This window comes from Chiloscyllium plagiosum, unplaced genomic scaffold (genome assembly GCF_037043375.1).
Source record: "Chiloscyllium plagiosum isolate Xiang-an unplaced genomic scaffold, Cpla_swu_hap1 HiC_scaffold_49, whole genome shotgun sequence".
In the NCBI taxonomy this organism is placed as follows: domain Eukaryota; kingdom Metazoa; phylum Chordata; class Chondrichthyes; order Orectolobiformes; family Hemiscylliidae; genus Chiloscyllium; species Chiloscyllium plagiosum.
In genome coordinates this window covers 10,101,469-10,129,201 of record NW_028270187.1, presented here as the reverse complement: position 1 = coordinate 10,129,201, position 27,733 = coordinate 10,101,469, and the positions used below count along the sequence as shown (strand labels likewise).

At 44.9% G+C, this 27,733-nt stretch overlaps 3 protein-coding genes and 1 pseudogene across 6 annotated transcripts in view; 3 read left to right on the top strand and 1 right to left on the bottom strand.

Annotated features, from left to right (window-relative positions):
- Positions 1-20,294: 20,294 nt before the first annotated feature.
- Positions 20,295-21,101, top strand: LOC122547122 (histone H2B 1/2-like). Its single transcript, XM_087984562.1, has one exon. It carries the CDS (start codon positions 20,295-20,297, stop codon positions 20,673-20,675), a length of 381 nt encoding a protein of 126 aa, XP_087840688.1. The 3' UTR covers positions 20,676-21,101.
- Positions 21,102-21,748: 647 nt separating this feature from the next.
- On the top strand, positions 21,749-22,272 carry LOC148135508 (histone H2A-like; annotated as a pseudogene).
- An 861-nt stretch (positions 22,273-23,133) lies between these two features.
- Positions 23,134-24,210, bottom strand: LOC148135507 (histone H4). Its single transcript, XM_087984945.1, has one exon. It carries the CDS (start codon positions 24,208-24,210, stop codon positions 23,899-23,901), a length of 312 nt encoding a protein of 103 aa, XP_087841071.1. The 3' UTR covers positions 23,134-23,898.
- Positions 24,211-25,598: 1,388 nt separating this feature from the next.
- The window catches only part of LOC122545372 (uncharacterized), a 66,523-nt gene continuing 64,388 nt past the window's right edge, over positions 25,599-27,733 (top strand). Inside the window, exon 1 of one of the 4 annotated variants that reach the window (XM_087984559.1) lies at positions 25,599-27,410. In XM_087984559.1, the coding sequence (XP_087840685.1) occupies positions 27,374-27,410 (37 nt within the window). In that variant the 5' untranslated portion in view covers positions 25,599-27,373. The remainder of the gene's footprint in view (positions 27,411-27,733) is intronic. The other 3 variants (XM_087984558.1, XM_087984557.1, XR_015755055.1) reach the window with 3 other exon arrangements.

Sequence of the window (27,733 nt, the reverse complement as noted above, 5' to 3'; positions counted from 1 at the left end):
GGTTGTATTCCTTGGAACAGTGGTGACATGATTAAGGAATACAGGGCAACGCTCATATCCGCGTGTCAAGGAATCGCGGTTTCACTTACCCGTGGTTTCCAGTGGTCTGAGCATATAAAAGGGAATGTTCCAGAACCAGGGACCAGGAGAATGCCGGAAGGTATATTTCCCATTTAAATTAATGGTTTTGCTCCTATCTGCGGTTTTGCGTTTCCGCTGTAGGTCCTGGAACATATACCCCATGGGTACTGGGGTCTACAGTACTAAATAGTGAGCTTCCTGATGAAGGAGCAGCACTCTGAAAGCATGCACTTCCATATAAACCTTTTGAACTATAACCTGTTGTTGTCTGATTTTTAACTGATGAGAGAGAGGGAGACATTAGACAGGAGGAACCTGTTTCCTTTAGCAGAGAGTCCAAAAACCAGGGATCACGGATTCAAATTAAGTGGCTGTAGGATTAGAATTTATGAGCAAAAATGTTTTTTATGCAGAGAGTGGTGGGTATTTGGAATTCGTTGCCTGATTTGCTGGTGCAGGCAGAGACCTTACATATTTTTACACAAAATTTCCCTGGAACTGAGCCTCAAGTGTTGTAAACTGCAAGGTTACAGACAGTGCCAGGATGGTGGGATGAGAAATGTAGGCATGTAGGCATGGACAAGATGGGCTGAATGCCCCACCCCCCCACCCCAAAGCTGTATTATTTTCATGATTCTCCAGTTATCAATGAGACCAGACCAGTCAATGCTGTGTGAATATGTAAATATATTTACCATATACCGAAAGTAACAGTTTCATAGCTACACTCTCCAAACAGGAACTGACAGGCAGAGATCAATAACTAAACTCACATATCCACATACCCACTTGCATCAGGTGGCCCCATTCATGGAGCTGTATGGGTATTGTTTAGTTTCTGAATCTCATTCAACTGGTTTAGAATTTTAAGAAAAAATGGACAAGGGAGCAGCTCAGCAGGAGTGGAATCAGACCCGTGGTTCTGTTTAAATTGCTGGCTTGAAGCAAAAAAATCCTAGTGATGAAAAACTGAATGTTACATTGATGTTGCCAATCACAATTGATGTTGATTTACAGGAGGTATCTCTTCTGTCTTCCTCCAGGCAAGTACTCAAAGGACCAAGACAATGTAATATTCCCTCGGTACAGAGCCAAGTGTGACCAGCTGCTTCGAACAAACAGCAGGTATGTTACTGCTGTCAGAGCGAAGAACATCCTTTCAATAGACAGTAGGTGCAGGAGTAGGCCATTCTGCCCTTCGAGCCAGCACCACCGTTCATTATGATCATGGCTGATCATCCTCAATCAGTATCCTGTTCCTGCCTTATCCCCATAACCCTTGATTCCAATATCCTTAAGAGCTCTATCCAACTCTTTCTTGAAAGTATCCAGAGAGTTGGCCTCCACAGACGTCTGGGGCAGAGCATTCCACATACCCACCACTCTATGGGTGAAGAAGTTTATCCTCAACTCTGTTCTAAGTGGCCTACCCCTTATTTTTAATCTGTGTCCTCTGGTTCGGGACTCGCGCATCAGTGGAAACATGCTTCCTGCCTCCAGAGTGTCCAATTCTTTAATAATCTTATACATCTCAATCAGATCCCCTCTCAGCCTTCTAAATTCAAGTGTGTACAAGCCCAGTTGCTCCAATCTTTCAGCGTAAGATAGTCCCGCCAATCTGGAAATTGACCTTGTGAACCTATGCTGCACTCCCTCAATAGCCAGAATGTCTTTCCTCAAATTTGGAGACCAAAGCTGCGCACAATATTCCAGGTGTGGTCTCACCAGGGCCCTGTACAGCTGCAGAAGGACCTCTGCTTCTGTACTCAATTCCTCTTGTTATGAAGGCCAGCATGCTATTAGCTTTCTTCACTACCTGCTGTACCTGCATGCTTGCTTTCATTGACTGATGTACAAGAACTGAAAATGTGTTGCTGGAAAAGTGCAGCAGGTCAGGCAGCATCCAAGGAACAGGAGAATCGACGTTTCGGGCATAAGCCCTTCTTCAGGAATGAGGAAAGTGTGTCCAGCAGGCTAAGATAAAAGGTAGGGAGGAGTGACTTGGGAGAGGGGCTTTGGAAATGCAATAGGTGGAGGGAGGTCAAGGTGAGGGTGATAGGCCGGAGTGTGGTGGGGGCGGAGAGATCAGGAAGATGATTGCAGGTTAGGAAGGCGGTGCTGAGTTCGAGGGATTTGATTGAGACAAGGTGGGGGAGGGCAAATGAGGAAACTGGAGAAATCCGAGTTCATCCCTGGTGGTTGGAGGGTTCCCAGGAAGAAGATGAGGCGCTCTTCCTCCAACCGTCGTGTTGCCATGGTCTGGCGATGGAGGAGTCCAAGGACCTGCATGTCCTTGGTGGAGTGGGAGGGGGCGTTAAAGTGTTGGGCTACAGGGTGGCTGGGTTGGTTGGTCCGGGTGTCCCAGAGGTGTTCTCTGAAACGTTCCGCAAGTAGGCGGCCTGTCTCCCCAATATAGAAGAGGCCACATCGGGTGCAGCGGATGCAATAGATGTTGTGTGTGGAGGTGCAGGTGAATTTGTAGTGGATATGGAAGTGTCCCTTGGGGCCTTGGAGGGAAGTGGGGAGGTGTGGGCGCAAGTTTTGCATTTCTTGCGGTTGCAGGGGAAGGTGCCGGGAGTGGAGGTTGGGTTGGTGGAGGGTGTGGACCTGACGAGGGAGTCGTGGAGGGAGTGGTCTTTTCGGAACTCTGATAGGGGAGGGGAGGGAAATATATCACTGGTGGTGGGGTCCGTTTGGAGGTGGAGGAAATGGCGGTGGATGATACGTTGTACATGGAGGTTGGTGGGGTGGTAGGTGAGGACCGGTGGGGTTCTGTCCTGGTGGCGGTTGAAGGGGTGGGGCTCAAGGGCGGAAGAGCGGGAAGTGGAAGAGATGCGGTGGAGGGCATCATCAACTCCATCTGGTGGGAAATTGCGGTCCTTGAAGAAGGAGGCCATCTGGGTTGTACAGTTTTGGAACTGGTCCTCCTGGGATGCGGCGGAGATGAAGGAATTTGGAATATGGGATGGCATTTTTACAGGGGGCCGGGTGGGAGGAGGTGTAGTCTCGGTAGCTGTGGGAGTCGGTCGGTTTATAGTAAATGTCCGTGTCGATTCGGTCACCCGAGATACAAATGGAAAGGTCTAGGAAGGGGAGGGAGGAGTCTGAGACGGTCCTGGTGAATTTGAGGTCGGGGTGGAAGGTGTTGGTAAAGTGGATGAACAGTTCAACCTCCTCGTGGGAGCACGAGGCAGCGCCGATACAGTCATCGATGTAGCGGAGGAAAAAGAACACCTACATCTCGTTGTACTCAACGTTTGTGAGATTTGTAGCTCGGGTGCTCGTTGTTGTGGTTCTGTTCACCGAGCTGGGAATTTGTTTTGCGGACGTTTTCGTCCCCTGTCTAGGTGACATCCTCAGTGCTTGGGGAGCCTCCTGTGAAGCGCTTCTCTGATCTTTCCTCCGGCATTTGTAGTGGTTTGAAACTGCTGGTTCCGGTTGTCAGTTCCAGCTGTGTGCTGCAGTGGTCGGTATATTGGGTCCAGGTCGATGTGCTTATTGATTGAATCTCTGGATTCCTAGAGGCATGGCACTCATCCACAGATTCAATCAATAAGCACATCGACCTGAACCCAATATACCGACCACTGCAGCAGAGAACTGGAACTGACAACTGGAAGCGGCAGATTCAAACCACTACAAATGCCGGAGGAAAGATCACAGAAGCGCTTCACAGAAGGCTCCCAAGCACTGAGGATGTCACCTAGATAGGGGACGAAACGTCTGCAACACAAATTCCCAGCTCATTGTACTGCCCCTTTATCTAACTTGACTCCATTTAGGTAGTAATCTGCCTTCCTGTTCTTGCCACCAAAGTGGATAACCACACATTTCTCCACATTAAACTACATCTGTCCACTCTCCGAGCCTGTCCAGGCCACCTTGTATTCTCCTAACATCCTCTTCAGATTTCACCCTGCCACACAGCTTTGTGTCATCAGCAAATTTGCTAATATTACCTTTAATACCTTAATCTATATCATTAATGTACATTGTAAAAAGCTGCAAACCCAGCATTGATCCCTGCGGCACATCACTGATCACTGCCTGCCATTCCGAAAGGGAGCCATTTATCACTACTCTTGGTTTCCTGTCAGCCAACCAATTTTCAATCCATGCCAGTATTTTGCCCCTAATACCATGATCCCTAATTTTGCTCATAACCTCTTGTGTGGGACTTCATCAAAGGCTTTCTGAAAATCCAGGTTTACTACATCCACTGGATCTCCCTTGTCCAACTTCAGAGATACATTCTCAAAAAATTCCAGAAGATTAGTCAAGCAAGATCAAAGTTTGTGAGAAGGTTTGTAGCTCGGGTGCTCATTGTTGTGGTTCTGTTCGCCGAGCTGGAAATTTGTGTTGCAGACGTTTTGTCCCCTGTTTAGGTGTCATCCTCAGTGCTTGGCGCTTCTGTGTTGCCAACATTCTGGCAAACCTCGTCTGCACCCTCTCTAAATCCTCCACGTCCTTCCTGTAATGTGGCAACCACAATTGAAAAATCACGCAACATCAGATTATAGTCCAGCAGGTTCATTTGGCAGTACTAGCTTTCAGAGCGCTGCTCCTTCATTAGGTAGCTGTGAAACAGGATCATGAGACACAGAATCTATTGCAAAAGATTATAGTGTCATGCAACTGAAATGATATTTTGAAGAAACCTAGATTGCTGTTCAGTGTTTCATCTTTTAGAAAGGGTTGCAGGTTTCAGTTCATTAGTATATACATATCAAAACTTCTATTAAGTCACATTCCAAACATGACTTCAGATTTTATTTTAAAAAGGGTGACATCTCAACTCAGACAATGTATTAAAGGTGTGAAGTTCGAGTCTGTCTGTATCCCAATCTTGAGTCAGACTGGTTCTATTGCCAAAGTAGCAATATATAAAATATTACATGGATTGACTGCCTGCAGATTGTGCTCTTTTTGAGCAAAATAGAATGTATCCGCAAATATAATTCTGCAACTGCAAATTCACCCCAGAGACTTAGATGTGTGTGCATGTGCATGAGAGAGAGAAAGCGAGCAAGAGCAGTGTATATGCTTGGTAAAGTGTATGTATGAGTATGATAGAGGATAAGCCTGTGAGAGGGTGTGTGCATGGGTGTGTGTGTGGGAGGTGCATGTATATGTGTATGAGCGAAAGCGTGTGGATGAGAGAGCGTCTGCATGAGTGTGTCTGTGAGTGTGTAGTGTGACAGGAACCCAAGGTCCCGATTGAGGTTGTTCTCACAGGTCCTGAACTTTAGTCAGGATACTTTTAACGTGACAATCGAGGTGAACAAATAGACGATGCTGTTCATTTGTAGTTATATGTGAGGTAGATAGTGGGCACATTGAAGGAAACATTTCAGCTATCAGTAACTCAGAAGGACAGACTTATTCTTTTGTCACAATACTCTAAGTATGGCCCAAGAAAAGTCAACCAATAAGGCAAGCACACCATACGCCGCCTTCTAGTTACCACCCTATTTCCTTGCATGGCCACTTTCAGAGAGCTATAGACTTGAACCCCAATGTTGTTCAGAGTCCAGCATTAACTGTATACCTTTCCTTAACAATTGATCTCCCAAAGTCCAGCATCTTACACCTTACTGAATTAAACTCAATCTGTCATTTCTCCACCCATATCTGAAAGTGATCTATATCCTGCTGTATCCTTTGACATACTTCTACACTCCCCACAAGTTCACCAATCTTTATACTGTCTGGATTTAGTAACGATAATTTTAATGTTACAATCAAGGTGAACAAATAGCTGATGCAATTACTTTGAGCAACCATATGTAAAGTACATATTGAGTCCAAATTGAATTGAAGGATACATTTCAGCTATCAGTAATTGTGAAGGACAATTAATCTTTTGTCACTTACATAGACACAGCAATCAAATAATATGAATTCCAAATGCACATCTGTGTCAAAGCCTTACATAGAATGATTAATGTGTAGATACGTAACCAAATGTTTTCCCCCACCCCCCTCCCCAAACCACACACACACACAATCTCTCTGACTCTCTCTCTGACTTACGATGAGTTTCAAAAACATACACCATCCTGATACACAGTACAATATCTAACAGCCGTACAGTTCCATTGACATTGCAAGTAACACAAAATGTTATGTTCAAAATGATTTCTACCCACAGATCCTTTGTCAGAGAGGCCTATGGCACAGAATCAGGCCCTTTGAAACTTTTGAGTCTTCACTGATCAGAAACAACCACCTAACAATTTTCATCCTGATCAGCCAGCATCTATTTGCATAAATGGATCATGGTAGCAGAGGAGCTTATCATCCCCATCTTTCTCACAACATCATTCTGCATTTCTTCATATTGCAGTAGAAGACTTTGTTTTGTCTGTTTCAGTCCATCCAGAAACTTTTTTTTTCAGATAATTATGTATTTCTTTCAAAATTGTTGCAATTTTCTACAAAGAACTCTGCACTCCTCCTTCCCCCTCCCTAGGGATGTATCACCAAAAAAGCATGAAATCTGGCTGCCATTTTCACAATATATCAGTGGAATCTAATAACCACTCTTCAAAGCAGTGGAGAATAGGGGGGGAAAAAAAAGCCAAAATTGATAGGCTTGTAGAATTGCGCATTTTATTTTCAAGCAGAGTTGAATAGTGTTGATTATTCCATAAATTGAATTTGACAGTTTACATATTCTGCACTGCATGACAAAAAATAATACAAGTCCTTTTCCTTTCGTCCTCCCTACTATAGAGCAACATAAGACTACTGCTAATGGTGCATCATCACACTACAGAGCAGGGTAACGTTCTGTCTACATTAGAAAATAGAAGTGAATTAGCCAATTGTCTTTTCTGTACAAGGTCAGTCAGCTCCAATGCAGTTGAATTGTTCGTTTGTCACTTAGTTGCAAATGGATTCAGTTTACACTGATTATTTCTTCACCAGTATTCATAAAAGAACATCACAATGCACTGAAACAAAAACGGATGGCTTTCTGAGACCAACATTTTATATCATTACTCTCTATTAGATTCCACACTATGCAAGATACAAAAGGTCCCTTGTGTTTCCTACCTTGACTCTGAAGAACAGCACACAATCCTTTCTGTTGCAGTGTGTTACACTTTCACTTGCACGTGATTCCTACAGGCACTAACAATTAAAGAACTTCGGCTGTTTCCCATTCACTACAGGAGAAATGACCTGAGATACAGACTGGCGGCACAAGAGCAAACTCACTCTCACTCAGCCACTGGATGCTGAAAGGAAAAGAATAAAATTTGGCCTCAATTATTTCCAGATTTGAATTGACTCTCAACATCATTTATCACAGCTGAGGATAGACAGTGCCCAGCAGCGCCTGATAAAGTCTACTATACATGCAATCACACACAATGTAAAAATAAACAGACTGAAATGCAACACAATTAAGCATCATCGAAAAGAGTTTATTTACAGAGTTTGTGCTACATTCAGACAAAACCACAAATGAACATTGGAGATTTATTGGATCTCATTCACCTATGACCCCTCTCCAGAGCTTGAGGATCGTTCCTTAAATAAGTTGCCCAGAACAGAAAACAAATGTGATCTGACCAATCAAGGATTACAGTTATTAAAAGTCAGATATCTGCAGTACTGATGTCAAATTGTCCTTGCCCTATCGACACTGACAATGTGTGGATGAAGTTTACATTCCCAATAATTACTGCAGAACTGATGCATAAGAGAATGTCCCAGTATAGGCACAATGGGCTGAATGGTCTGTTTCTGTGCTGTACCACATCAGTAATTCTGATTTTGGTGAGAAAGGAGATGACATGCTGTTGTGTTGCATATTGGTATAAAAAATATAATTCACTTATTGACATGTGCATTCACATATTGACATAGGAGAAAATGACAAATACAGATTAATATCAACATTCTCAAATCACAGCAGAGACAGACCAATAAATACACTCTCATTCACATCGGCAATGGGCAAATACAGGTCAACATTGACAGTCTCAATTCACAGAGCAGGAACAGACTGGTAAATACATTCACATCGGGGAAACGGACAAGTAGAATTGATACTTATGTGCACATAGAAGAAACTGACACGTACACATTGATAACTACATGGTTCTATAAATGATTCAGAGTTGGGTGTTGAGGACATAATCTGTAAATTCGCAGTTGACACTAACCCAGGGAAAGTAGTGAATTGTGAGGATGATGCTGAGTGACTTCACAGGGCAATTGACAAGTTGGCCAAATGGGCAGGAATCTGGCAGATGAATAGCCACGCAGACAAATGTAATGAAATGCATTTTGCTAATAGAAACACACGGCAACAATGCAGGGTCACTAGTACATCTTTGAGGGGAGCACTGGAGCCAAGGGACCTCCGAATTCACGTGTGCCATTCTCTGAAGGTGGCCAGGCAAGCCAAAACCATTGTGAAGAAGGTTTATAGGATCCTTGCGGTTATAAATAAAGGCATTGAGAATAAAACTGAGGAAGTAATGCTATACCTCGACAAGTCATTGGTCAGACCACATTTGTGTTCAGTTCTATTTAAGGAAGGATCTTCAAGCTCTGGAGAGGGTCCATTGGAGATTTACCAGAATGACAGCAGGAATGAAGGATTTTACATACAAGGAAGTATTAGTGACACCAGGCTGCTTCTCCTTGGAACAGAGAAGATTAAGAGGGGGAATTTATGGAGGTATTAAAAACTATGAAGAATTTTGACTGGAAAAAGGAATATTTTGTTACCATTACGTGGTATGTTAGTAACTAAGGGTCACAATTTCAACACCATCAGCAAGACAACTCGGTGTGAGATGAAGAGAAATGTCTTTACTCAGAGTTGTTAGGATTTGGATTGTGCAACCTGGGATAGTGATGGAGGTAAATTCCAAATGAGGTATGAAAATAAGCTGGATATGTATTTTAAGTAATGAAGTTGGAGGGCAATGAAGATAGGGCTGGTGAATGATCCTGTCTTGAATTATTTCCAGCTCAGCATAATTTAAATAAATGATGCGCAGAGTACATTCAATTCATTGTCTAGTCTGCCTCGACCCATTCACCAGGAAGTCAAATGGATGCTCAAGTTGGGAAAGGACACCATAAAATCTCAAATCTCTGCCATCAACAGATCATTGTACAGCTGTATAAATTGACCCACCGAGAGTTCTGGGAGAGACCATATTTCAGATGATTTCTCAAAACAAGTCCATCTTTTGAACTGGTATCTTGCTGAGTGAATTGAGACAAAGTTTAGCCGAGTCGCAGAAACGTGGCAGTGATACACCTTCTCTTCCTTGTCCTCCTTATTTGCTGAAAGATAGATTTGCTGTTGATCGATTTGTGAAAGTTCACAGGCTTTCTTCTGCACTGTCTCACAATGTCCATGGAAGGTTAACATAAACGTTTCCCTTTTCGTCTTGAGCTGGTTCCTCATCCCCTCCTGTGTGCCTCAGGGTGGCTTATGTGATGCAGGGTGGTTACTGTTCCGCTTGGTCAGCCTGAAAACAGATCAACAAGAAATGTAGAGGGAGCAGGACCAAAATTGGTGGCATTTTGGACAGAGGTGAAGGTTATCTAAGAGGACAATGGAAGTTTGATCAACTGGGCCAGTGGATCAGGGAATGGCAGATGAAGTTTAATTTAGAAAAGTGCAAGGTGTTGCATTTTGGTAAGGCAAACCAGGGCAGGACCTATACTGTTAATAGTACAAGTCTGGGGAGTGTTTCCGAACAAACAGATCTAGGGGTGCAGGAAGACAGTTCCTTAAATGTGGCATTGCAGCGAAACACTGTGGTGAAGGCGGCATTTGGCATGCTTCCCTTCACTGGTCAGAGCATTGACGACAGGAGTTGAGATCAGAATAAATTGCCCAACACCATTGAGCTCAACATTGATGCCCCCAGAATCCATACAGTGTGGAAAGAGACCATTCAGTCCGTCCCAAACCAGTGAAGAGGATCCCACCCAGACCCCAATCCTACCCCTATAACCCTGCATTAACCATGGCCAATCCCCCGAAACTGCACATCATAGAATCCTCCAGCATGGAAGCAGCCCTTTCAGTCCATCAGGTCCATATACTGACCCTCTGACTGGCATCCAATCCCAGCCCAACACCCTCTCTAATCCCTGTAACCCTGCATTTCCCATGGCTAATCCTCTTAGCCTGCATAACTCTCACACTATGGGCAACTTAGTATTACTAAGCCATCTAAACTCCACATCTTTGGACTGTGGGGGGGCAACTGGAGCACCCGTAGAAAACCCACGCAGTGAAGGGGAGAATGTGCAAACTCCCAATACTTACCCGAGGCTGGAATTATTCCTGGATCCCTGGAGCTGTAAGGCAGCAATGCTAACAACTGAGCTACTGTGACACCCAATGTTTTTGCCACTGGCCATGTAGGGGTTGGTTAGCTCGGTTGATTCTGTAGTTGGCTTACAATGTATCGTCACGCTGTAAGCATGCGGTTCAATTGCTGCTCTGGTTGAGATTGCTATAGCCCTCTATCCTATCGACGACACCTCCAACCTTTGTGTCATCCCCAAATTTACTAACCCATCCCTCAACCTCCTCATCCAAGTCATTTATAAAAACTAAAAGAGCAGAGGCCCAAGACAACTGCGGGACCCCACACAACTCTGAACTCCAGGCAGATTACTTACCATCCACAATCACTCTCCGCCTTCTGTCAGCCAGCCATATTGACTACCTTTAATCACACTATGCTTTGCCAAACAGTCAAAAATGCTGTCCCTCTGAAATCTTTCCACAACTTTGCTGACAACAGACGTAAGACTGACTGGTCTGTAATTGCCAGCGATTTCCCTATTACCCTTCTTGAAAAAAGGAACAACATTCGCCTCCTTCCAATCCTCCGGTACGACTCCCGTGGAGAGTGAGGAAGCAAATATCCTCACCAGCGGCTTAGCAACCTCCTTTCTCGCTTCCCAGAGCAGGGGAAATCTGGTCTGGCCCAATCTTAAAGTTTTCCAAAATTTCTAGCATATCAACTTCATCAATCTTGATCGGGTCAAGACTGTGTCCCAGCTCTTAAGTTTTCATTTACAACTAGTTCCCTTTCCTTGGTGAAAACCAAAGCAAAAAACTCATTTAGGGTTTCCCCTATCTGCACAAGTTCCCTTCGCTATCCCTGATCGGCCCACCTTCTCCCTGATCATTCTCTTATTCATCACGTATGAGTAAAATGCCTTTGGGTTCTCCCTAATCCTTCTTGCCAAACCTTTTTCGTGCCCCCTCCTGGCTCTCATCAGTCCATTTATGAGCCCCTTTCTAGCAAGCCTGTAATCCTGTAAAGCTGTGCTAGATCCTAGCTTCCTTCACCTTACTTAAGCTGTCTTCTTCCTTTTGACAAGAAGTTCCACTGTTCTCAGCATCCAAGGTTCCTTAATCATACCCCTTCTTACCTGTCTCAGAGGAACAAATTTGTGCATCACTCGCAACAACTGCTCTTTAAATAGTACCCACATGTCTGCTGTGCCCTTTCTGTGGAACAATTGCTCCCAGTCTGTACTTCCCAACTCCTGTCTGATAGCATCATAATTTCCTTTTCCCCAGTTAAATATCTTCCCTCGGTAACTACTCCTTTCACTCTCCAAGGCTATGCTAAATGTGAGGCAGTTGTGATCACTTTCACCAAAGTGCTCTCCTACCGTGAGATGTGACACCTGTCCTGGCTCATTGCCGAGCACCAAATCCAAAATGGCCTCTCCTCTTGTCTGTCTGTCCACATACTGAGTAAGGAAACCTTCCTGAACACACCTGATAAAAATGCTCCATCCAAACCATCTGCACTTAGGAGGTTCCAGTCGATATTGGGAAAGTTGAAATCACCCATAAAAACAACCCTGCTACTTTTGCATTTTTCCAGAATCTGCCCGCCTATGAGATTTTCAATCTGTCTACTGCTATTAGGTGGTGTGTAGAAAACCCCCAATGTGATGGCTGTTTCCTTGCTATTCCAAACTTCCCCCTCCATACTGACTCAGTAGACAAACCTTCCTCAACAACCTTCGTTTCTGTAGCTGTGATGCACTCTCTGATGAGCAATGCTACACCCCCTCCTCTTTTTCCACCCTCCCTGTTCTTTTTAAATCTTCTAAACCCCGGAACATCAAGCAATCATTCCTGCCCCTGTGAAACCCACATCCCCATTATGGCCACAACATCATAGTCCCCAAGTACTGATCCATGCTCTAAGTTCATCACTCTTATTTCAGATACTCCTTGCATAAAGAAGACACACTTTAACTGATCAGATTGGATTAGATTAGATTAGATTAGATTACTTACAGTGTGGAAACAGGCCCTTCGGCCCAACAAGTCCACACGGACCCGCCGAAGCGCAACCCACCCATACCCCTACATTTACCCCTTACCTAACACTACGGGCAATTTAGCATGGCCAATTCACCTGACCTGCACATCTTTTGGACTGTGAGAGGAAACCGGAGCACCCGTAGGAAACCCACGCAGACATGAGGAGAACGTGCAAACTCCACACAGTCGGTCGCCTGAGGCGGGAATTGAACCCGGGTCTCTGGCACTGTGAGGCAGCAGTGCTAACCACTGTGCCACCGTGCCGCCCACGGTGGCACAAAGCGGTGATCGCTTTGTTTCATCGCGTAAGAAACCTTCCCGATAGATTCAATATATCCTGTCACTGTCCTGTCTGCAACTGACCCCCTCTCAGACATGTGGCTCTGATTCCCACCCCACTACCAAACTAGTTTAAACCCTCCCGAAGGAAGCAAATCTCCCTTCCTGTCCAGGTACCACCTTCTCCCCAGAAGGTATCCCAATGGTCTAGATATCTGAAGCTCTCCCTCCTGCACCAGCCTCTCAGCCATGTGTTAAGCTGCATTTGCTGACTGTAGCTCATCTCACTATTTCATGCAGTCTAAATGAATTGTGAGGATGCACAGGGAGATTTACCAGCATATTGCCTTGGGGCAGGAGAGTTTCAATGATTGAGAGAGTTTAGACAGACTAGGGTTGTTGTCTTTACAGCAGAGTGGATTGAAAGAGAGGGATGTACAAAATGATGAGGGGTGATGATAGGGGAGGCAGGAAGAAACATTCCCCCCTTGATGGAGGTGGGAGAGTTGTATAGATTGAAGGTAAGGGCCATTTCGAGGGGATGTGAGGAAAATCTTGTTCACCCAGAGGGTGGTGGGGAATCTGGAAGTCACTGCCTGTAAGGGTGGGAGAGGCAGAAACCGTCATCAGGTGGATTTAGATGTGCACTCGTGATGCCAAGGCTATGGGGCCAAGTACTGAGGAAAAGGGATTAGAGAATAGTGAGGTGGTTGTTTCTGACCAGCACAGACTTGATTGGCTTTTTTTCTGGGCTGCAGACCTCTCGGAAACTATGACTAACTCACTTTGAGATGTGTCTTCTACACATAGGGTGTTAAAGGGGGTGGAATTGACAAAGGAGACAGAGATGATGTTTCCTCATGTGTGACAATTTAGGATGAGAGGGTAATTGTTTCACGAGAAGGGGGTGGGACAGACTGAAAAGTGAGGTGTTGAGAAATGGCTTCTCTCTAAGGGACGGGGTTGGGAATATCTGTGTGTGTGTATATATATATATATATATAGATATATATATACTCGTGGAAACATCTTCTCCATGTCCACTCTATCCAGGTCTCTCCATATTCTCCAGGTTTCAACCAGATTCTCCCACATCCTTCTAAACTCCATTGAGTCCAGACTCAAAGTCCTCAACCTCTCCTCATATGATAAGTTGACTACCCCTGATCAGTTCTTGCCTTTCCAAATACATGTACATCCTGTCCCTCAGTATTGCCCACCATCGATGTCAGGCTCACTGGTCTATTATTACCTCGCTTGTCCTTACCACCTTTCTTAAAGTGGCACAACCTTAGCCAACCTCCAGTCTTCCGGCACTTCATCTGGGACTATCAATGATCAAATATTTCAGCAAGAGGCCCTGCAATCACTTCTCCAGCTTCCCACAGAGTTCTCAGGTACGCCTGATCAGGTCCTGGGGATTTATCCACTTTTATGCGTTTCAAGACATCCAGCACTTTCTCCTCTGTAATATGGACATTTTTTAAGATGTCACCATATGTTTCCCTACATTCAATAACTTTCATGTCCTTTTCCATTGTAAATACTATAGCAAAATCCTCGTTTAGTATCTTCCCCCATCTCGTGCGGCTCCACAAAAAGGCCACCTTGCTGATCTTTGAGGGGCCCTATTCTCTCCTGAGTTACCCTTTTGCCCTTAAAGTATTTGTAAAAACCCTTTGGATTCTCCTTAACTCTATTTGCCAAAGCTATCTTATGTCCCCTTTTTGCCCTCCTGATTTCTCTCTTAAGTATATTCCTACTGCCTTTATACTCTCCGAAGGATTCACTTGATCTATCCTGTCTATATCTGACATATGCTTCCTGCTTTTTCTTAAGCAAAATCTCAATTTCTTTAGTCATCCAGCATTCCCTGCACCTACCAGCCTTTCCTTTCACCCTAACAGGAATATACTTTCTCTGGACTCTTGTTATTTCATTTCTAAAGGCTTTCCATTTTCCAGCCATCCCTTTACTTGTGAACATCTGCCTCCAATCAGCTTTCAAAAGTTCTTGCCTAATACCGTCAAAATTGGCCTTTCTCCAATTGAGAACTTCATCTTTTAGATCTGGTCTATCCTTTTCCATCATTATTTTAAATCTAATAGAATTATGGTCGCTGGCCCAAAGTGCTCCCCCACTGACACCTCAGTCACCTGCCCTGCCTTATTTCCCAAGAGTAGGTCAAGGTTTGCACCTTCTCTTGTAGATACGTCCACATACTGAATCAGAAAATTGTCTTGTATGCGCTCAACAAATTGCTCTCCATCTAAACCCTCAACACGATGGCAGTCCTAGTCTATGTTTGAAAAGTTAAAATCCCCTACCATAACCACCCTATTATTCTAACAGATAGCTGAGATCTCCTTACAAGTTTGTTTCTCAATTTCCCGCTGACTATTCGGGGGTCTATAATACAATCCCAATAAGATGATTATCCCTTTCATATTTCTCAGTTCCACCCAAATAACTTCTCTGGATGTTTTTCGAGGAATACCCTCCCTCAGCACAGCTGTAATGCTATCCCTTATCATAAATGGCACTACCCCTCCTCTCTTGCCTCCCTTTCTCTCCTTCCTGTAGCTTTTGTATCCTGAAACATTAAGCTGCCTGTCCTGTCCATCCCTGAGCCATGTTTGTGTAATTGCTATGATATGCCAGTCCCACGTTCCTAACCATGCCCTGAGTTCATCTGCTTTCCCTGTTAGGCCCCTTGTTTTGAGGTAAATGCAGTTTAATTTATTCGTCCTACTTTTTCCCTGTTTGCCCTGACTGTTTGACTTGCTTCTGTTCTCAATTGTACCAGTCTCAGACTGATCTCTTTCCTCACTACTTCCGTGGTTCCCACCTTACTAGTTTAAATCCTCCCAAGCAGATCTAGGAAATTTCCCTGCCAGTGTATTAGTCCCCTTCCAATTTAGGTGCAATCTGTCCTTCTTGTACAGGTCACTTCTACCCCAAGAGAGATTCCAATGATCCAAAAATGTGAATCCTTCCCCATACACCAACTCCTCAGCCATGCATTTGTCTGCTCTATCGACCTATTCCTGCCCTCACTAGCTTATAGCAGTGGGAGTAACTTCTTTTTTAATTTTCTACCTAACTCTCTGTAATCTCCCTTTAGAATCTCAACCTTTTCCCTTCCGATGTTGTTAGTTCCAATGTGGACAATACTGACAAATGTGTTGCTGGTAAAGCACAGCAGTTCAGGCAGCATCCAAGGAGCAGGAGAATTGATGTTTCGGGCATAAGCCCTTCTTCTGGAATTTCTGAAGAATGACTTATGCCCGAAATGTTGATTCTCCTGCTCCTTGCATGCTGCCTGACCTGCTGTGCTTTTCCAGCAACACATTTTTCAACTCTGATCTCCAGCATCTGCAGTCCTCACTTTCTCCAATGTGGACAATGACTTCTTGCTGTCCCCTCTTCCCCTGTGAGAACATTCTGCACCCTCTCTGAGACATCCTTGATCCTGGCACCAGGGAACCAACACACCATTCTGCTTTATCGCTGCTGGCCACTGAAATGTCTGTCTGTACCTCAGACTATAAAATCCCCTCACACAATTGATCTCTGGAAGCCGATGTACCCCTCGTTGCATTAGAGCCAGTCTCCATACCAGAAAATTGGATTCTCAGGGGAATGTAGCATGAACAGCCATCCCCTACACTTTCCAAAACATCATACCTGTCCAAAGGGAAATCAAATATTGACATAAAGAGGTACACATTCAGACAGATACCCAGAGGTTATTGGACACAGAGTCAGAAAGCTCTCATAAAGTGGTCTGGTTATAAACATGTGAACAATAAATTCAAAATACAGATGCAGAATATAACTTACAATCAAAAACTGTACCATTGAATAAAAGTTGTGGAAATTATCCAAACTGCTTTACACTGTTGAGACTGACAATGATAGAAAAGGTCTCACTTTCATTTACAGTACATAGAATTTCTCCAGTGCAGATAGAGGTCATTTGGCCCATCCCCCTGCAACAACTCTCCAAAGCAGATCCCACCCAGTTGTAGACCCCACCCTATAACCATAACTCCACGTTTACCATAGTTAACCCACTGACACTGCACATCCTTGAATAATACAGGACAATTTACTATGGCTAATCTAGTAACCCTGCACATGTTTGGAACATGCAGAGAAACTAGAGCACTCAGAGGAAACTCATGGAGACATGGGCAGAATGTGCAAACTGCACACAGATAATGAACCAAGGCTGGAATTGAATCTGTGTCCCTGGCACCACTGTACCACCATGCCGCCGTGACATGGATGGCAATTGATGAAATTTTATTCATGTTGAGTAACAGAGATTTGAAGTAAATAGAGCTCCTGCAGTTTCTGCAAGTGTCATGTTAAACAGAGACAAATGTGTAAGTACACTCACTTATTCACAGAGCACAAACTGACAGGTACAGATACTTTCAGGTACTCATATAGTTGAAGCTGTCAGGGATAGACTGATGATTGCAGAAACTGTCAGGTACAGATTGAAATCTGCACTCAAACATTCACATTGTAGAAACTGACAGTACATTTTGATAACACACCCACATTCCCAGAGCAGAATCTCACAGGTATACAATGATAACTACATTTTTACATTCACCTAGAACCTCATGAGGCAGATTGATAACTAAAATCACATTGACATAGCAAAAGCTGACAGGTAGAGACTGGTAATGACATTCTCATATTCACACAGCAGAATCTGGCAGGGGCAGATATATAATTGGACTGTCATCTTCACATCACAGAAAGTGACAGGGAGAGATAGATAACTAAACAGTCATATTCAAATTACAGAAACTGATGGACAGATCAATAACTACACTTCCATATTCACAGATCAGAAACTGACAGGTACAAATGGATAGGCAAAGGTGAGGACTGCAGATGCTGGAGATTAGAGTCGGGAGTGTGGTGCTGGAAAAGCACAGCAGGCCAGGAAGCATCCAAGGAGCAGGAGAATCGATGTTTTGTTTAAAAACCCTTCATCAGTACAGATGGTAACTATACCAATACATTCACATTGAAGAAACTCACAGGAAAAGAACGATAACTAAACTCATGCATTCCTGTCACTGAAAGCAACAGGTACATTTCAATATGGACCCCCACATGTTCACTTCGCAGAAGATGGCAGGTTGACATTGATAACTACGTTCACATTTTAATGATGCAGAAACTGACATGGATGATTGATTTAGCTATCCCATTTACAGACTAGAAACTGTCATATTCACACAATAGAACATTCTCCCCTTGTTCTGTTCCACAGAGAGCAGTTAGGGTTGAGTTATCAGCTTAATTTATGCTAATGTAGCCATATATATTTTTTGATACATAAGGGAGTCTTTGGTTATGGACACTAAACATCAAACATTAAAATCAGATGAAGATCATAACTAAAGCCTTTGTGATCTGTTCTCATGACAGAGTACACACAGGCAGATAGAAATGTCACAGAATTCTCATGCTTCTTATGGTCTTCTGCTTTGAGGTATTTAAAGTGACAGAGGATTGAAAGAAATTAATAACTACTGCATCTGCAGCATCATTCACCATCCACTTTATCTTTAACTTACTCAAATGTGTGTGCTCACAGATCGCATACTGATCGATTCAGTTATAAGTTACCCTGATGTATCAAGGATGGAGTCGAAGAAAGGATTAACCATCCATTTCGTCAGAAACTTTGAGATGTTGAGATATTTGCTCTCTGTCATGCCAGTAATTGACTGAAACTGAGTAAATATAAGATTAGAAACAATAAACTGGCAGTTACAGAATGAAATACTGAGTCAATTGCAAAGCAATATATTGTTAGGATATAATACAACTACTGATTAGCTATAAACTGGCATAAACAATGTAACATCTGCAATGACATTGCAGATATTGTCAGTAACAATGCACAAAGTATTATCCTTTATCAAAATGCTGCAGTTATAAATACAAACCCAACTTCACTTTGCAGAAGCTAATATTCAAAGGGTTTGGTAGTGGAGGATAGTGAGTCCCACCTGAGTCTGTCCAAAGTGGTACCTGGTACTTTCAAAATTGACACTGACAGAGTAAAGCAACGAGGTACACTTCAGAAGGTTTGAGTTACAGTCCAATAACATACTGACATGTTAAGACTGTGAGATAGAGTTTACAAGAATACATCCCAGAAACAGTTGGGCACAGATTGGAGTCGAGAGTGTGGTGCTGGAAAAGAACAGCAGGTCAGGCAGCATCCGAGGAGCAGGAGAATCGTTGTTTGAAGCATAAGCCCTTCATCTCGCCGTTTTGGGCATCAGCCTCTGACCCCCAGCATCTGCAGAGATTGGGGCACAGATTGGAGGAATATTTCCAAGTGGCTGGCAAATAGTGTAACGTTTTACCGCTCACATCAGTGTTTGATGTTAAAAATCACGCAACACCAGGTTATAGTCCAACAAGTTTAATTGGAAGCACACTAGCTTTCGGAGCGACGCCCTTCATCAGGTGATTCACCATCACAACAACCTGATGAAGGAGTGTCGCTCCGAAAGCGAGGGTGCTTCCAATTAAACCAGTTGGACTATAACCTGATTTTTAACTTTGTACACCCCAGTCCAACACCGGCATCTCCGAACAGTGTTTGATGGTTACGGAATAAAACCTGTCTTGAAATAACACTGACTATTAGATGGAGGACCAGAACCTCATTGGACTGGTGTTGAGTTAATGCAAAATGTGTAAATTAGGACATGACAGATATAAAGTTAAACTGACGCATATATATAGCATGCTGACAGTTGCTGGTTAACAGGCATTCGCGTAAGACTGAGAAATGTTGTAAATCCCTGCATGAAACTGCAAGACGCCTAATTGAAAAGTGCAGCAACGTGGTTCAGTTACACTGCACGTACTTTCAAAGCAAACAGTTATCGATACGTGTCTGGGCCCACACTTATCAGTCAAGGTCTCAGAAATATATTCATCCCACAGTCAAGACATGACTCAACTCGTGACTCAAGAAAGGTATTACATAGAAACTTTTTCTTATCATTTCTGTTCAACTCCGTGCAATTGAGAACGAGATGCATCAACCCCAAGTGTAGAAAACTTTCTCAGTCAGGTTCCAGTGGTACGTATAACTTGACAAAAAAATGTAATCGCAATTTCAAATGGATGAGAGCTTTTTTTTTCACATAGTGACAAGTTCTGTGTTAATTCCAGTCTATACAGAGGAATAGAAACAGACATGCGGAACTAGAAACACATCAGCACAACAACAAGCAAAAGGAAACCGAGCCAATACCACAGTCACTTTCTGTATCACAGACACGAAACAAATCTCCCTCAGTCAGACTGACAGGAACAGAATCACCATCCACTTTACATTTCGTTGTAGATCCACATGGGATCTCACACTAACCAATCAGAGAGACTCAATGTTTGGGCATGACTCGGTGTAAACTACCCAATCAGGAGCCAGGCTTTCTTCCATCCTTCATTAGCATTGCTGACGCCGTCAGTCTATAAAGAAGGAACTCCGAGGTCCCTTTCCCTTATTCTGTGTCTGAAAGTGAGCGGCGCTATGGCTGATGAGAAGAAAGCACAGCAAGCCTCCAAGAAGGGCGCGAAGAAAATCATCAAAAAAGCGCCAGCGAAGGGCGGCAAGAAGAGGAAAAGGACCAGGAAAGAAAGTTACGCCATCTACATCTACAAAGTGATGAAGCAGGTCCACCCCGACACCGGCATCTCCTCCAAGGCCATGAGCATCATGAATTCGTTCGTCAACGATATTTTTGAGCGCATCGCGGGGGAGGCTTCCCGCCTGGCCCATTACAACAAGCGCAGCACCATCAGCTCCCGGGAGATCCAGACCGCCGTGCGGCTGCTGCTGCCCGGGGAGCTGGCCAAGCACGCCGTGTCGGAGGGCACAAAGGCGGTGACCAAGTACACCAGCTCCAAGTGAGGGACCGCATTGTACTGAAACCTACACATCCACAACCCAAAGGCTCTTATAAGAGCCACCCACAAAATTCCTGAGACAGCTGAACCATTTCTTAAAGAGTTCTTTGTTTTAGTTTCCATGTGATTTTTTGATAAGGCGTTTCAACTTGTAGTGCTATATGTTTTTGTATTAGTAAGTACTTTGCAAATTATTCGCGAGTGGGGAGGGAGAGAGTGCAGATCAAGCGCCAGTGAGTCATCTTTCATCTTGCTTGTTCACCCCTGGCAGACAAATACCCACGTCTTTCACTCCCACGATTGATGCATTTTACCTTCTGAATACTTTACATGTCCAATGCACAGGTTTGATCCGATTTTTCGCAATGCAAAATAAATCTTCCTGCTATCGGTGAGACTTTCAAACCGAACCGAGAGAACTCCAACACAGTTACCGGACTGAAGCGTGGAGCTGAATCTGATCGAGAGCGATAACAGAGGACAGCTTTAAAGTATCATCTTAAAAAACGTGTACGCCCTCGATGCTGAGCCGGAAGAATGCTGTGGGCTGCTTTATCAGCATATCGGGGTGGTACGGAAATGTGAAAAGAAAAGACAGGTTGCAGACTGCAATGTTTGGCCTGTTTTGTTTCAGCTTCTGCTCAAGGTTTAGAAAATAACCCATTCTCAAGATCAGATACAGATCGGCAAATGAGGGAGAGTAAGACCGTGTGAATTATACGTTTGTAAACTAAAAGTAAATTTACATGAGTGTTAATGTTTTTTGAACTTCCACAGTTTTTTGTACTTCATTATTCAGGTAAAAAATACTCCTTTGTTTGGAAATTGGCGGGCTTTTCAATTTTGAAAGAAAGCGGTTGATGTATTGGCGCCCATCGTTTCCGCCCTCCTCCCCGTGCCCTCTCCGGATTGGGGAATGAGGCAGATATCTGATTGGGAATTGAAACAACATTAGGAGGGGCTGGACAATGGGACCAATCAGAAACGGCCGCCCCACCATTCCTCCCGAAGGTATAAGAGGCCGCAATGTGGGCGGAGTGCAGCATTCTCTGTGAAAGTGCTTGTGAGATTGTGACCATGTCCGGAAGAGGAAAGGGCGGTGGGAAAGCTCGCTCCAAGGCGAAGTCTCGGTCGTCCCGGGCTGGCCTGCAGTTCCCGGTGGGCCGTGTTCACAGGCTCCTGAGAAAGGGTAACTATGCTGAGCGTGTGGGTGCCGGAGCGCCGGTCTATCTGGCTGCGGTGCTGAGTATCTGACGGCTGAGATCCTGGAGCTGGCCGGCAACGCGGCCCGGGACAACAAGAAGACCCGCATCATCCCCAGGCACCTGCAGCTGGCCGTGCGCAACGACGAGGAGCTCAACAAGCTGCTGGGAGGGGTGACCATCGCTCAGGGCGGGGTGCTGCCTAATATCCAGGCCGTGCTGCTGCCCAAGAAAACTTCCGCTGCTGGATCCGCTAAAAAGTGAAGTGACCATCCTTGAATCTGACAACCCAAAGGCTCTTTTAAGAGCCACTCACCGCATCTGTGAAAGGAGCTGAACTGTCTGTCGGATTGAATTACTTTCCTTTTAATGTGAAGAGCCCTGGCCGTTATACCGAACATCGCTACATTTTCTATCTCCCTTTTATTGGATACTGTTACTGCCTGTGGCAGCAGAGGAAGATTATGTCATAGAATACAATTGTAAGGGTGTCCGGAAATACATTATTTCTCATTACACGGTCACTGCCTGAGTGACCAATGTTCTATGAGTTTAGAATAGTGTCACGGGTGTTCCCGATCGGGTTTGGCTTCACATTTCCTTTAACTGCATCAGAAAGAGCTGAATCCTCCCACTGTCTCTGCAGCATCCATCTCTGCAATTTATTCTCTGCTCGGTTCATATCCACATTTTTTTTCGCCAGCCTCTGGACAGAGAGCGTGTTCAACAGCAGGCAATCATTTTTCAGCTGGAAAAGGAGGGAATGTGATAAAGTGAGATTGTGTGAAATTTAGTTTCGTAATCGAAAAACCAATCAACGTGTACGTAGTCGTGCATCCTCCTGCTTTTTTATACGTGATGGTGGGCATTTTCAAAGTTGAAAATAAGCCGTTGATCTCTTGGCGCCATTTTTTCCCTTTTCTCTCCTGCCTCCACCTCACCAAGCCATGTTAACGCAAAGGGAGTGAATGAGGAGATGGGGTTTTTCCTGAAATATCTAACCCAATACCAAAATTTGATGTGAACGTCACTCATCTAATTACTATATTTCCGTAATCCCTGAATGAAGATCTCATTAGTTGCAAGTTCACTGCCGCTGCCTTCTGTCTTTAACTGAATTCCAAGAGAAACACTGTACTAATGTCCCCTATCGCTCCCTGCGTTCCCTGGATGAGCAACCGAACTTGTATCCGCCGTGAATCAATCGAAAAACCGCCGATGTAAACATCTTAAAAACTAAAACAGTGTACACCGGTAAAATTACAGAACCACACTATCAATATTTTTTATTTCATCCAAATTATTACTTGCCCGAAGACAATTTGTTATCGCTGCCTGAGCGGGCAGGTGGAAAGAACGCGCCACATAACACATCTGCAGGCTCCCAGTAACAAAACTGAGCTGAGTGTTATGCCTGGGAAATATAAATACTCTAATATGTAACATTAACGTCTGGGTTCCACAATAAATAAAAACAAATTATCATTTATGGCATGGACAGCCAAGTACACAATGACATCATTACTGAGATGGACAGGTATTCACGAAAATAAGAGGATCGAAGGTTACGGGAAATTTGAGAAATATCAGCCATGATCGAATGGCAGAACAAGCTTGACGGGCAGAATGGCCTAATGCTGCTGCTACATCCTACTATTACAAAGTTACGATGTGATTCTTTACATGGAATAACCAGATTGCAGAACAGTAGAGTATCGATTGGCCGAATAGCGTCTTACCTACACTGTAGGAATACTTGCAATTTTAAAATCATTCGCCACGGAAAATAGCAACAAAGTGAACCGTCCACTCCGAATGCTCTCTGCCGTACCGCAGAACACGGTTTTAGTACATTTTCGAAAAGGAAATAATTAAAAAATTACGATATATGAAATAGCCGGCAACACTACACTCGATTCTCCGTATGCGCTGCCTTCCCCGTCCTCAGGTCCCCGCTCTCTATCGGAGAGTTTGGGTGGCTCTGAAAAGAGCCTTTGGGTTCGCTGGAAAAGGGTCGCTTTATCCTCAGCCGCCGAATCCATAGAGAGTGCGGCCCTGGCGTTTCAGAGCGTACACCACATCCATGGCGGTGACTGTCTTGCGCTTTGCGTGCTCAGTGTAGGTGACCGCATCCCTGATCACATTCTCCAGGAAAACCTTCAGCACCCCGCGGGTCTCCTCGTAGATCAAGCCCGAGATGCGCTTGACCCCGCCACGGCGAGCCAGGCGCCGGATGGCTGGTTTGGTGATGCCCTGGATGTTATCACGGAGCACTTTGCGGTGCCGCTTCGCTCCGCCTTTTCCCAGGCCTTTGCCTCCTTTGCCTCTTCCAGACATCACGCAACTTCACTCCAACCGCTGCCAAATGAGAGCCGAGCTGCCTCCCCTTCCTTTTTTATACAGCCCGGTCCGACCTGGCTGAGAAAGAGCTGACAGAGAGTGAGAGGCGGGTCCGGAGAGGAAACTGAGTGACAGACAGAGCAGGGGAATGGCTTTGATCATCCAGCTCCGCCTCCAGCTCACTCCCGCCTCAACTGTGTCTGGAACCGAACCTTTTCTCCCCAACATTGTCAGACAAGGCGACAAAACTACACCACGTCGATGCACGCCAAGAACAAAAAACTGGATTCTCACCAGTAATAGCAAAGCCCACCCTGGAACCACAGTCAACAACATAATCACTGCGGGGAAATCTATTATCAACTTATCGGACCACACCCTTAGACCGGAAGAGATTGAAGTCCTGAGTAGGGGTCTCAACTTCTGCCCCACCGCCAAAATGGACCCGTTGGTTCTGGCAGCAGACACGGAGGAGTTCATCAGATGAATGAGACTCTGGGAATTCTTTCAAGGTGCCAGCAGTGATCCCAATGAGCCCACTGATGAACTCAAACAGTCATCACATGGATCTGTAGAGGAGCGACCAAAGAAGGTGTCAACTTGAATCCCACCAGAGGGCCGCTGCCCTGGGCTTGACATGTATGCTCAAACCGTCAGGAAATATATAAATGCCAGATTCATCAGCTGTACCATAAGGTAGAGCAAAACATCACCGGTTCAGAACGCAATGCCATCCAGGCTCTCAAAACCAATCTCAACATTGTCATCAATGCAGCAGGTAAAGGAGGAGTCATTGTCTTTCAGAATAGAACAGATTACTGCAAGGAAGTGTACCGACAACTGAACAACCAGGAACACTACAGGCAACTACCAGCTGATCCGACCAAAGAACACACCCGTGAATTAAACACACTGATCAGAACTTTGGATCCAGTCCTTCAGCGTTCCCCACGCGCCCTCATCCCACGTACTTCTTGTGTAGGTGACTTCTACTGCCTTCCAAAGGTACACAAAGCCAACAGACCAGAACGCCAACACACCAGAACAGGAGTGTTCCCTCCCAGTTGGAGAACACTTCAGTGGCCCAGGACATTTGTCCTTGGACCTTCGGGTGACCATCCACCAAGGTGGACTTCAGGTCCAAGGTGGAAACGTGGTCGAGCAGAGGCTGATAGCTAAATTCGGTACCCATACGGAGGGCCTCAACCGGGACCTTGGGTTCATGACACATTACAGGTGATGTGTCGGGCAATGGGACCCTATGTGAGAATCTCTCTGGCTGTGTGGAAGGCATCTTGAAACCTATTGAACAGGGGATCTCCAGCTTCTGTCACGACACTGCAGATTTCTTACAGAAACTCAGCACCCATGGACCAGTCAAACAATGGATGTTTCTGCACTCTACACCAGCATTCCCCACAATGATGGCATCGTGGCAATAGCCTTAGTACTCAGCACCAACAGCCATTAAAACAGCCACCCCCTAACGACAAGCCCTACGTGTACATCGGATCTGCTCAGATGAGGAGAAACGTGACAGACACCTGGAAGTACTCAGGGATGCCCTCACAAGAACGGGGTATGATTCCCAACTCATCAACTGCCAGTTCCGACATGCCACAGCAAGAAACCGTAATGACCTCCTCAGGAGACGGACACGTGCTGCAACTGACAGGGTATCCTTCATTGTTCAGTATTTCCCGGGAGCTGAAAAACTACGCCATGTTCTTCGTGACCTGCAACACATTATCAATGAGGATGAGCACCTCACCAAGATTTTCCCCACACTTCCACTATTTGCCTTTAAACAAGCGCCGAACCTCAAACAGATCGTTGTTCATAACAAGCTGCCCGGCTCTCAGGACAACTCCATACAATCCTGTCACTGTAGGCGCTGCAAAACGTGTCAGAGTGTGGACATAGATACCAACATTACGTGTGGGGACACCTCCAACCTTGTACGTGGCAGGTACTCATGTGACTCAGCCAACATTGGTCTATCTTATACGTTGCAGGCAAGGATGCCCGGAGGCATGGTACATTGGGGAAACCGAGTAAAGGCTACAACAACGGGTGAATGGGCACCGCACAACAATCAACAGACAGGAGTGTTCCCTCCCAGTTGGAGAACACTTCAGTGGCCCAGGACATTCGTCCTTGGACCTTCAGGTGACCATCATCCAAGGTGGACTTCGGGACAGGCAGCAGTGAAACGTGGTCGAGCAGAGGCTGATAGCTAAGTTCTGTACCCATAGGGAGGGCCTCAACCGGCACCTTGGGTTCATGTCACATTACAGGTGACCACCATTGTATTATACACACACACAGATACTCCTACACACACAGGCACTCCTATTCAGACACACATATACACAGATGTGCATACAGACACCGACACACACCCTTACAGACATACACACTCACACATGCACCCCCTCACAGGCTTAAGACACTCTGCACTCACTACCCCCAACCCAGACAGACAGACACACACACACAGACAAAGACCCACATGCACACACATATTTTGTGGGGTGAATTTGTACTTGTAGGGTTAAATTGTACTTTACTCAAAAACTGCATGCATTCATGTAGAATTCTGAGCTCAAAAACTGCATGAATTCATGTAAAACTCCGTTATCTCACTTTTTAGATTAGAATCAATCTAGACATCATGGCATAGACAGAGAACACGGGGCTAACACCTTCAACATATTGTCGAGCTATCACCATTGTTAACAGCTAACCTGAGAATGCAACTTTTTAAAAATAGGTTTGTGATTTACACATGAAAGAAGTGAAACTATCATGATATTCTAACAGATGAAAGGCATAACAGACAATTAATATTTCACTGTATAATTTCAGTTACATCACACTGTAAATTCTGTGTGTTAGGATTGAGCCCTCCACTACCACCTGATGAAGGAGCGACGCTCCGAAAGCTAGTGTGCTTCCAATTCAACCTGTTGTGTGATTTTTAACTTTTCTCCCCAAAGCTGACTGTTCCTGAGCAGAGGAGCGCATGCGTGAGGCCCTCCCGCAGCGCTGCCATTGAGGAGCAGTGAGTGCAAGAGGTTTGTTTGAAACAGACCGCAATGGAGAGATCAGCGTTCAGGGAAGCGAGGGAACAGTAGGCTCCTTCCAGCAGCACATCGGGATGGGAGCCTGGGACACAGAGGGGGCTCCGAGACCGGGTGAGTTCTGGGAGAACCGGGGGCTGTTTGTAAGAGGCCGAGCGGAGCAGGAACTGGGCCCGGAACTTGGAGTGAGCGGGCTGGGGGGAAGAGAGAGTCCTTTCTCGGGCTGTGTGTGGGCCTGCTGAGGGAGACAGAGCGGGAAGAAGCTGCTGTGGGACATTTTTGGGGTTTACAATCCTCTCAACCCTGTTTTACTTTCAATTTGTTTCCCGCTCTTTCTTGAGGAAGTGTGGACCAACTGTAGGACTGGGATGCTCTTGTAAAAGGATATACACTGGGGTCTTGGTAAAAACATTAGCAATAGCGCCGTTTTTCTTTTT

What these genes read in the sequence shown, in the direction of transcription:
- LOC122547122 (XM_087984562.1), top strand. Translation starts at nt 20,295, where the DNA reads ATGGCTGATGAGAAGAAAGCACAGCAAGCCTCCAAGAAGGGCGCGAAG.
- LOC148135507 (XM_087984945.1), bottom strand. Translation starts at nt 24,210, where the DNA reads ATGTCTGGAAGAGGCAAAGGAGGCAAAGGCCTGGGAAAAGGCGGAGCG.